General features: G+C 36.6%; 1 protein-coding gene across 1 annotated transcript; it reads right to left on the bottom strand.

Moving 5' to 3' along the window:
- Positions 1–1,018: 1,018 nt before the first annotated feature.
- On the bottom strand, positions 1,019–2,371 carry LOC482320 (fructose-bisphosphate aldolase A-like; the record flags this gene model as incomplete). Its single annotated transcript, XM_038557542.1, is given in 2 exon segments — positions 1,019–1,825; positions 1,828–2,371. Coding segments are annotated over 2 exon segments (1,143 nt in total), but the record flags the coding sequence as incomplete, so codon positions are not given.
- Between the last annotated feature and the right edge of the window lie 9,786 nt (positions 2,372–12,157).

Consider the following 12,157-nt stretch of genomic DNA (forward strand, 5'->3'; position numbering starts at 1 on the left):
AGTGGAATCATATTCTTTGTATGCACTTCATTATCTCATTTGATTGGGTTTTAATTCCTGCAACATACAGCAAAGGCTGATGTGCCTTTTGCAATTTGAAACAGTGGTTGCATGCTGAGAATAATTAGCTTCACTAAGGCAGAACAAATGATTTCTTTGCAAAACACCAACTCTGTGTTTCAACAAAGATAATTGCAGAATATTCAAGTTATCTGGGGTCTTCCAATATACTGGTGACTTTGAGTTTAATTAACATTTTTGTAATCTTAATTCCCTAAGAACTATAGCGACCCGGAGATTATTATAAAGAATTTTGCTTTTGAAATCTGGAGGTGGGCAGACTTTCTTTTTTTGAGTTGGTTCATTTGATTTGTCAGTTTCCATTAAAATATTTATTGTATGTTGATTCTTTTTAATCAAGTATTACTTGCTTCTAATCATAATTTAAGAAAAATAATTGTATTGTTGGCTGCTACCAGAATGGCACTGGACTATTATTCCTGCCTAGTTTATTAATCTGATAGAGGAATATTTGTAAGAAACCAGATTAAACTTTTCCACATTTTTTACTGAGATCTTATGAAGATGGTAATTAAATTCCATCAACCAATTTGTACTAAAGAGAAGTCACTTAGTGATAGCAACAGAAAGATTCAAATTTTTTAATAATTAAGGGGCTAACCTTCTTTAAACTTGTAAAATTTGTACTAAAATGTTCATTCAATTATTTATATTTTAGTTAAGATTCTTATGGAGTTAATGATTATTGTAGCACGTTCAGTGTAAGCATTAATCAAAGTTTATTATACATCAAAAAGGTCATAGGCCCATCTTGCCCTGAAATTAAGCCTTACTTTCATGTCCCTACATGGCTACAGGAAACTTAAGTTGTTGCTGTCTTACAGAGAACCATCTAGTACCTTACGGTTCCCAATACTTCGATGCTAATGGTTTGACAAGTCTAATTTATGCAATACTCCTTCAACTGCTCTACACTACAAACAAATTACATCCCCCCCCCCCTTAAATAGTTGTTTATTGGCAGTGGGCTGGAAAGAGCAACGGAGTTAGCATATACAGACAACACCACACACCAATGTCACATGGGAGGCCAAAGTGATGGGAAAGAGCAGCCTGGAGCCCCAGGTGAGGCGCTCTCTTCAAGAGTGAGTGTGGGAGGGGGCGGGGGCTGGAGTGTCGAGGGGGCAGCCTTAGAACACCTCCGCTCAGTAGGCCTGGTTAGGGATGAAGAGGGACTCGCTGGCTGCAGCCCCGGCCTGACCACTTGGGGTGTACTTTCCTTGACAGGCGAGGCTGTTGGCCAGGGCTCGCTTCATATACTCCTCCTGGGCAGCCTTCAGGTTCTCCTTCTTGCCACCCCAGGCCTCCAGGGCAGAAGCCTGTAGGGCTCGGCCATAGGAGAAGGTCAGGGCCCATGGCTTGTTGAGGGCATTGAGATTGATGGATGCCTCCTCCTCACTCTGGCCACCTGACAGGAAGGTGATCCCAGTAACAGCGGGGGGTAGTGCTGTGACAGTTGCCATGGCAATATCCTCAGGAGAATATCTATGGGTGCAGACATGGCCTGGGGTTACCATATTGGGCTTCAGCAAAGTGCCTTCCAGGTAGATGTGGCGGGCACTCAGAGCCCTGCAGACAGCAGCCAGCACCCTCTCGGTTACATACTGACAGCCCTTCAAGTCATGGTCCCCATCGGGGAGGACCTCAGGCTCCACAATGGGCACGATGCCATTCTGCTGGCAGATGCTGGCATAAGGGGCCAGAACGTTGGCATTTTCCATGATGGCAAGGGCTGAGGGGGTGTGTCCCCGAATTTCAGCACACAGCGCCACTTGGCAAAGTCGGCCCCGTCCTTCCTGTCCTGGGCACAGCGCTCAGCCAGCCCCGCCAGCCCTTGGGGGGTTGTCTCGCCATTTGTTCCTGCCGGGGGTACCACACCTTTGTCCACCTTGATGCCTACAGCACCACCCTTGGATTTGGTGACTTGGGGGAAGGGACGCCCGTCGTCGGTCTTCTGGTGCAGTGTCTCGTGGAAGAGGACGACACCCCCAACGCAGGGGTTTACGCGGTGGTCGGCGGTCAGCAGCTGGCGGTGGAAGCGCCGGTTCTCCTCCGTGTCCTCGGTGCCAACGGACTGCAGCCGCTTGGCGGTGCTCCCAGTGGACTCCTCTGCAGCCAGGACGCCCTTGCCCGGAGCCACGATGCGGTGAGCGACGTCAGGAAGCTCCTTCTGCGCCCGGGTCCGCGCGGGGTGTCGGCAGCGCGTGTTGCGGGTCAGTTCCTGGCACCGGAGGGGGCGGGTTTGCGGGGCGCGGGGTGGAGGGCGGCGGCCCCGCGAGCGGACCCCAAATTACACCTTCTAAAATGTCTCTGGAATAATCAAGTAAAGACAACCATAAAAGTTTTAGACTTTTCAGTCTCTATTTATATCTAGGGCATCACTGAGAGACTCGAGTCATTATCAAATCAAACTCCATTCTCTATCTACAATCTCGATCCTGAATGTTCACATGTTTCTGCGATTTGTGATGGAGATAGGAGGAATGTGTTTAAAACATAAATATCCTCCGCTTTCCTCACCTTGAGACTCTGAATCACCAAAAAGTTTAGTCCTTCTTGAAAAGTGAGTTTTGTTTTTTTTTTTAAGATTTTATTTATTTATTCATGAGAGAAAGAGAGGCAGAGACACAGGCAGAGGGAGAAGCAGGCTCCCTATGGGGAGTCCAATGTGGGACTTGATCCCAGGACCCTGGGAGCCAAAGGCAGACACTCAACCACTGAGTCACCTAGGCGCCCACTGAAAAGTGAATTCTATCTCCAGAATTGTGACTCTAAACATAATTTCTGAAGTACTAACTGACCTTGCAGTATATTATAGATGCTCTTCATGTAGCTATACATTGGTAAATTGCAGTTATCAGCCCAGTTAGCAAATGCAAGTAAAGTAATGAAAATTACTTGAAAACTATTGAAGCTATAGTAAAAAAAAAGAGAGAGAGAAAGAGAGAGGGAGAGAATTTAAAAAAACAAAACTGAATTCAAACAGTATGGAATTCCAAGTGTATTAAATACTTTGCCAAAGAACACTGCTTTATTTTTATTCAAGGTTTTAGAAAGACTATTTATTTATTTATTTATTTAATAATGTGTGTTCATTACACCCCAAGCACCTATAAAGGCTTCCAGATTATCTTTCTTAGTAAATGACTTGCATTAGGGTCAAACTGTCTTGGAACATTTAAAATACTCATATTTTATATAGATATGGACACATAGAACTATAAAACTCACTTTCTTCTAGTAATAGCTATCAAGTCAAGTCCCTTCTGTCTGGTAAGCATGTAATTTTGACATTTTCCTCCTTTTACTAAATACTATCTCTGCCTTTTATTGGTTACATAAGGCTCAAGGGCACATTTATACCATTTAATAAATGTGAATTCAAAAGAGGTTTAAAAAACAGGAAGTATTTATGGAAATGATGTCCCATTAGAGTAAGAATAAATTTGTGTTGCAAGTAATTTCAGTTGCTTTATTAACCCTTTCATTTCAAAAGGTAAAAGTCAGCCAACATCTCTCAAGAGAATATAATTGGTTGCTGGAAGCTTTGTGATTATTGATTCAATTTCATTAGTAGTAATCAGTCTGTTTAGACTTTCTATTTCTTTTTGATTTAGTTTCGGAAGATTGCATGTTTCTAGGAATGTATCCATTTCTTCTAGATTGTCCAATTTGTTGGCATAATAGTTCATTATAGTCTCTTAAAATCTTTTTTTATTTCATTGGTGTTGTTGATTTTAATTTCTATCTCATTTCTGATTTTATTTGAGTCCTCTCTTTTTCTTAATGAGTTTGGCTAAGGTTTATCAATTTTGCTTACTTTTTCAAAGAACCAGCTCTTAGTTCAATTGATACTTTCTATTGTTTAAACAAATGAAACAAAAATATACTTTGTTATGGATTGGAAGAATATTGTTAAAATGTACATACTCTCCAATGCAGTCTAGAAATTCAATGCAATCCCTATAAAAAATACCAATAGTATTTTTCATAGAACTAAACAATTCTAAAATTTATATGGAACTACAAAGGACCCCAAATAGCCAAAGCAATCTTGAAAAAAAAAACTGGAGATATTATGCTCCTAGATTTCAAAATATACTACAAAGCTATAGTGATCAAGACAGTATGGTACTGACACAAAAACACACAGAAGAACAGAACAGGATATAACCCAGAAATAAACCCACACAGATATGGTCAATTAATCTACAACAGAGGAGGTAAGAATACACAATAGGGAAAAGACAGTCTCTTCAATAAATGGTGTTAGAAAAAGTGGACAGCTACATGGAAAAGGATGAAACTGACCACTTGCATACACCACATACAAAAATAAACTCAAAATAGGTTAAAGACCAAAACACAAGACCTATAACCATAAAACTCCTAAAAACAAAACAAAATATAAGAGGTAATCTCTTGTACATTGGTCTTAGCAATATCTTTTTGGATCTACCTTCTCAGGCAAAAGCAGCAAAAACTGGGGGATCCATGGGTGGCTCAGCAGTTTAGTGCCTGCCTTTGGCCCAGGGCATGATCCTGGAGTCCTGGGATCGAATTCCACGTTGAGCTTCCTGCATGGAGCCTGCTTCTCCCTCTGCCTGTGTCTCTGCTTCTCTCTCTCTCTCTGTATCTCTCATGAATAAACAAAATCTTTTTTAAAAAGCAGCAAAATAACAAAAATAACTAGGACTACATCAAAGCAAAAAGCTTTTGCATAGTGTACCATCAACAAAATGAAAAGACAACCTACTGAAAAAGAGTGGATATTTGCAAATGATGTCTGATAAGAGGTTAACTTTCAAAGTATGTGTGTGTATGTATCTAATAAATTAATATTAAAATTAGTAATACCAGTGACAAATTACTAATGTTTCATATAAAAGGTGATGGTTCCTGTTCAGAAGCATTTAAGTGATGACAATAGAAGGATTGCATTTTTTTTCATATTGGTAAAAGAAGGTAGATCTGATTGTATACCATTAAAAGGATAAAGTACAGTTGACCCTTAAATAACATGCATTTGAATTGTACAGGTCTCCTTATACACAGATTTTGTCTGATAATATAGGGTAGTACTGTAAATGTATTTTCTCTTCCTTATCATTTTCTTAACATTTTCTTTTCTCTAGTTTACTGTAAGAATACTGTATGTCATACAAAAACATACCATCTATGTATTAATCAACTCTTCATGTTATTGGTAAGGCTTCCAGTCAACAGTAGGCCATTAGTAATTAAGTTTTGGGGGAGTCAAAATCATATGCAAATTTTCAGCTATGTGAGGCATTGGCACACCTAACCCCTGTATTGCTCAATGTTCAATTCTAAGAACTATTATTTTATACTCTATAAAGCAATAAATATTACCCAGCTCATTTACTTTTTATATACTCTTTAAGGTATCTTATCCTCTCACCATGTGAAATTAAATACTGATATATAATTATATGAATCTCACCCCTCCCACCCTTTCCATTTGACTCATAGAAATAAGTTTTGTTCTATATAAAATACAGACAAATCATGCTAACCAAGAAAAACAGCCTGACATGAGGCTGTAAAAAAGAAAAAGACTGGATAGCAAAGCACTATCTTTGCCTTCAGACAATACATTCACTTGCTATCTTTCCTAATTTTGTTTAAAATTTAATTAACATAGTTATCAGTGTGTAACTTAAAATCATATTGTTTTTCTTGTTTCACTGAACCTACCACAATGCAAAGACATAATAATAATTAAGATACAATCAACAAAAGCCACAGGCTAATTTCACTAGGAAATACCAATGCAAGCAAGATTCTGAATTAAAAATTGGCAAATTCAATCTCCTGGTATAACACCACATTATTTAGAGTCATGTCTGGAATGCAAGAATGGTTGTACATTAGGATTTATAGTCTACATTCTGATATTCACAGGGAGATATATTTTGTGGTTATCATAATATACCAAAAAGAAATTTGCTAAAATTTCTTATGAAAAGAAAATTTGAATGAATCAATATTTCCGTGATAAAAGATGCCTGCCTCTTACCACAAAACAATTCTATTCTTCATCAAATATTTAATATATTCTAAGTCAGTGAACAAGATACAAATGCCATTATTACCACTAAAGCTTTATATTATTCTAATAGTATAAGAAAATAGAATTAGACAAAAGAAATAGACGATTATTAGAAAATGTGAAAATTATTAAAAGTTATATTATTATACATCAGAGAAACCCAAAATAGCAAATGAAAAATGCCTAAAAATTAGAGAAATCAGAAAATTAAATGTTTAATGTATTAAATGATCATTAATTTTCTGAAAACTAAGAATGTTTAATTAAAAAATGCAATTAAAAGGATTCTCATATATGATAAAATGAAATAAGCTAAAAGGCTTTAGGAATTAATAAGAAATATACAAGATGTATATAAAAAGAAAATGTGAATTTTCTGGAGAGGTTTCCTAAAAAAAAAAAAGGCAAAAGAAACCCCACTTGCTTAGGTAAATGCAAACATGTAATTTTCCCTAAATTTTATATCGTTTTCTTACTTTAATCCATATAATTATGTGACGGTAAAATATGCAGTAGGACATTGGTAAACCTGACAAATGGATTCTAACATTTATATGGAAACATACAGCTGTGAAACAGTCACTGTAATAAAAAGGTAATCTGGACCGACTAGATAAATGTATATTTCAAAAACAACATGGTAGTGGCAACAATTGGAGATGTACAAAACTGTGGACCTGCAGACAGATCACTGGATAGAAGTTTTTTGTGTTTGTTAAGATTTTATTTATTTTTTTCATGAGAGACACACAGAGAGAGAGGCAGAGACACAAGCAGAGGGAGACTCCATGCAAGGAGCCCGATGTGGGACTCGATCCTGGAACTCCAGACGCCCTGAGCCAAAGGCAGTCGCTCAACCGCTGAGCCACCTAGGCATCCCTGGATAGAAATTTTGAAATGGAAGTTTATATGATAGTTTAGTGTATGATAAAAGGGGCATTTCAAATCAAAAAAGAAAAGGTCATTGTTTAGACAAATTGCAAGCCACTTGGAAGTCAGGAATAATGCATTTCTCTTCATACTTTAAATTACAGATGAATCAAAGACATTGTGAATAAAAATGGAATTGTATACATACTAAAATAGAATATTGGGAGAATATATTTATAAATTTGGGGTGAAGAGGTTTTTCTTAAAAAGTCAAAAACTCAGAAACCATTAAGAAGTCATATGGCTTCATCATAATTAAACATTCCTTATGGTAAATAAAATAAACTTCCAAAATTAGATCACATGACAAAAACTGGAAAAAGCTTTCCTGTACTTTTCTCATGTTTAATAAAATCTCTAACAAATTAAGAGAAAATGTTTAATAATACTATAAGAATTGGATAAAGTATCAATAGGTAGTTCGCTGAAAGTGATAGAGTTGGCCAAGAGACATAAAACATCTTCAACCATATAATTAAAAAAATAAAATTTAAAACAGCAAGGAAAAGACATTTTTTTACTTATAATATTAGCCAAAATTAAAGTGTTTAATAATATTTTAGAGTGCCTACATTTTGTCCCTCTGGCAATCCTTCTGATGAAGAAGTGCCCTCTTCCCATTCTATAGTAATAATCTTGCCTACTCCATATTTTCCAGAAAATAGTTAACTGTTCCTATCATCACTCCCTCCCCCCTCAACTCCAGGAGTAGCTAAATGCTGCTCTTTGTGTTGCTGTGGATGAGCCTACCCTTTCATACTCTGTATGTTAGATCCTGGTTAGGTACAACCTCTTCACAGTTTGAGAATATTGATCAAAATTAAAAGGACAATACATCCTTTATCAAACTTTTCAGAGATTTATCCCAATGTGTAAGATACTCAAGACAGAAGATAAAGGAGACACTTTCTTTTTATTATTTGTCTTCCAGTGATATTTGAATTTTATTTCAAAATAAGCACATATTATTTGTATGATTAAAGAATGCTATTAAAAAGAAAAATGTAAAACTAAATCACTAATGGCATGAAAAATTCATATCGGAGCAGAAGGTAACCCTTAAAATGTAAAAATTAGTGGTCAGGATACAAATGATACAAACATATAGATAATACCACAAGAAAGGCCCTGCCAGACAATAACCACAAAGTAAGAAGCATGGTAGTTAGGTGGTACAGCGCCAGGACAGCTTTCTTGAGGAGGAAACACGTATTGGGAACAACAATAACAAATCACATTTTATAAAGAAAAAAAAAAACTCCCATAATTGAAAAAAGGACTCTTCATTTTGAAAGTCTTATTATAATTTCTCTATGATTACTGAAATGAGGTCCACTCAGAAATCATAAGCTTACTGCAAAAATTAAGAAGATAAAAAACAAAAGCCTTCTCAGCTTTACTACCGAAATAAAGGAAAATGTGCTACACAACATGTATTTGATTATAAAGTGCAGATTCATTAACTATGGAGTGAACTTTGTACCCTCTATCTAGAAAATGTCTTTTCAAAAATATCTTCCAAGTTCTGATAACCAGAACCATATTCCTATTACTATTCTCCAGGAAACTAGAAGCTACTCTCAAGAGAAGTTAAACCAGAAGAGACATGGCTATGCAGGCAAAGCAAAGTGTGGAGGTGAGGAATTGTACTGAAATGGAGAAGAGCAGTAGCTGCGTACCCAACAAGGAAACATTCAACTCCTTCCCTTTCAAGCAGCTGTCAGAACACTAGCAACAGGGTATATACTCACTCATGAAGGAGACTGGAAGATACCACTTCTTTGAGGAATCCTGCCAGTCCCAGTGAAAGGAACAATAGACTTTTTAATAAACACCACCTGTAGAGCTCCTGTAGCATGCAGTTTGGTTTTCAGGACTTAAATGTCAACAGACAATTCCTGGAAAGCCTCTTAAGTGAAATGTATACACATAATAAAAAAAGGAGGAGGGGCAGATAAAATAAGGGAGCAAAAAATAAAGTCAATAACAGAGAAAAAAATCAAATCAGGACAGAAAGAAGATGTCATAAAACAGAAAGCATCAACGCACAAGAAATAACACTTCAAATTTAAGAATATGATAGTAAGGTCAGCCCAGGTGACTCAGCGGTTTAGCACCGCCTTCAGCCCAGGGTGTGATCCTGGAGACCCACTGTCGAGTCCCACGATGGGTTCCCTGCTTGGAGCCTTCTACTCCCTCTGCCTGTGTCTCTGCCTCTCTCTCCATCTCTGTTTCTCATAAATAAATAAATAAAATCTTAAAAAATCTATATGATAGTAAAAATAACAAAAAAATTCAGCATGAGTTTTACCAGGTAAGATTGTGGAGTCTCCCGAAAAGAAGAAAATAAAATGAAAAATTTGGTTTGTAACTGGCACTTTACTAAGTGGGTTAGTCCTTAAAGTCCAAGAAATTGTAAGTAGCTTTACCAAGTACACAAGTCTTCAAAAAGTCTCATACTTAAGGATGAAAAATAATTTTTGAACATTCATCTTAATCATTTTTCCCAGTTTTACTGAGATATAACTGACATACAACATTATACTAATTTTAGATATATGGCATGATGATTTAGCATGTGCATATATATATTTATATAATATATAAAACAATTTCTGATAAAAAAGAATAAATGGAAATTATGAAGTTGAAGAAACATGTAGGTAGGCATCAAATTTTATTTCTCCTTCAGGAAAATAATAAATGTGAAATTGAACTCAATTTTTGATGGAAAATTTTACTAAGATATCATACAATTTCTCAATATACTTTTAAAGAAAATTTAGCTTTCACATGACAAGATTCTGTGACTTTGTCTATGTTCTTTTCTGTTAAGTTATAGCAGCTAATGTCAATGTTCTCTAAACTTCTTTCCTCAAGCACTAATGTTATTAAGCTCCAAAATATTACACAAGATAAACTCCACTCTTTACAATAAGTACTCGCAGTTACAATCCATGTAAATACATACAAAGTATGAAGCCTGAATTTCTACTTTATGTTTTAGAGATTTTCTATTCATACCTTCTATTCCAATGCTTTAGCAGCTTTAAGTCACATGCTGCAAAGCCTACCAAAAACTGGGAGAAATGAAGCCCTCACCAGGTGACAAACAAATCATCCTTTGTTCATGGTCTCCCTATCAAAAGACTCTGAGGCAAAGCTGTACATGATAGAGACTGCATTTGTATCTTAGAATTCCACACAGTCACTAATTAGGTAGAGCTCACAAAATATGCACTTAAAAAGGTTGACACTGAAACATCAACTTTCAGAAGCAAAATCTGGACATCCTGGCATTATATGCTACCTAAGGCAAACTGTTTCCATTTCCATAGTAAGTCTCGGGTTAGCATTTGGTCATTTACTTTTGCAGATTGTCTTGTTGTCTAGGATCTAAGCAAATCAACCAGTGAATTTCTAGACCTGCAAATAACAACAAATGCTCTATGTCCTGTGGACTTTTGAAATTTTATTTTGCAATACTTTATTTTAGGAGAACACCTTCAAATACACTGCATCTTTATAACTCTTAAAAATTACTCCTGGTATTAAGATCACAAAGGAATTCTCTTTCTAAAAGAGGAAAAGCTACATTTCTTCACATAATTACCTAAGAAAGAAAAGACAAGTTGTTTCTTTTTCAATCACTATTTCTTCACTTCAGTTCAAACAATATTTTCTGTGAAGTATCTACACAATATTAAGCATTTCCATTTCCTGCCTTTTCATTTTGGTTTTATCAGCTCTTATTTCCTTCCAAAGTACAAATAAAAAACATGCTGTGTAGTATTTGCCAAATACTGTTAACAGTCTTTTTGTTACCAAGAGAGTAAGGCTGGTAAAATTCAGTTCATGCTGGTGAGACAACGTAACCTGGACCAGTTCATCCCAAATAGTTTTTGCCTAAGCGTTGCTGTAAGAGGTTTCATGGATTGCTGGGATATCTCCTGGTTGTGTTCTGGAACGGGGCTGGCACACAGTTCACTGTTCTCCCAGCATGTTTCTTAATATTCAGAAAGAATGTCTGGCAGCGATACCGTTTGTAGCAATAAAGGGGAAGGCAACGCATATCTTATTGCTCTTTGGCAATTTTGCACACGGACTAAGATTATATTGCCTTCACAACTGCGTCCAAGATGATTTTCTCAAAGGAATAAAAAAGGGAAAATTCTTCTTCCCAGACTTACTGTCATCTATCCAGAGCTCTAATAAAATTCTCAATTAACTGGCTTCTTACATTTTCTGCAATCTTCTTTATTTGCATCCATTGGAGGATGTCTGTAATTATCCAGGAACATACCTTTCTAGATGCCAGTATTATACACTAAGCATGGCCATTACATTCCTCACCAGTCAATGCCAAAGTACATTAGAAAAATGAGAGAAAATTACATTGATGGTGGCTAAAGCAAAAGAGGCTGACTCATAGCTGGCCTACAACACCTATTGAGACATGGCTTTGTCAAGTAGAATCATAATTAATTAATTAATTCTGTCATTTATTTTACAAACTGTCTCCAAGATTCTGTGTAAGCTCCCGGTAAACAAAACTGTATGTTACCAGATCTCAAGGAGTTCATAATTCATATCTGTACTCTCAGCCTTTCAGTGTGTATGGAATAATAAAACAGTAGCTGGCTTTTTAATCCTACTCTATTTTCAGATTTTTTTTGATTTTAGGAAATTATTTTTAAAATGCCATCACAAACAGCTGTGCACACATACCAGAATGAAAAATTAAGATGTCGTATTTACCTCAACTATTTGTATTAAGAAAGAAAATCGTATAAATGGAATTAGCTTTGCAGACCCAATCCCATTTCCTTTCTACCCATTAATCCCCAACAGCAAGCACTCTGTCATCAATTTAATGGGGATCAGGTTCTCCCCATATCCCTCAGATACTCATCACAGCCTGGACTGAAAACTGCCAGCACCGGCATCTTTTTGCCTATGGCTATCTGTGACCACTAGAGTCTACCCCCCACCCCCACCCCACCCTTGTGCAGTAGGCCAGAAATCTCAAGAAATACACCATTGCCTTCCTCCCAAGCAGCCTTAACGAGTGAT

The sequence above is a fragment of the Canis lupus genome, chromosome 14 (assembly GCF_011100685.1).
Source record: "Canis lupus familiaris isolate Mischka breed German Shepherd chromosome 14, alternate assembly UU_Cfam_GSD_1.0, whole genome shotgun sequence".
Classification (NCBI taxonomy): Eukaryota; Metazoa; Chordata; class Mammalia; order Carnivora; family Canidae; genus Canis; species Canis lupus.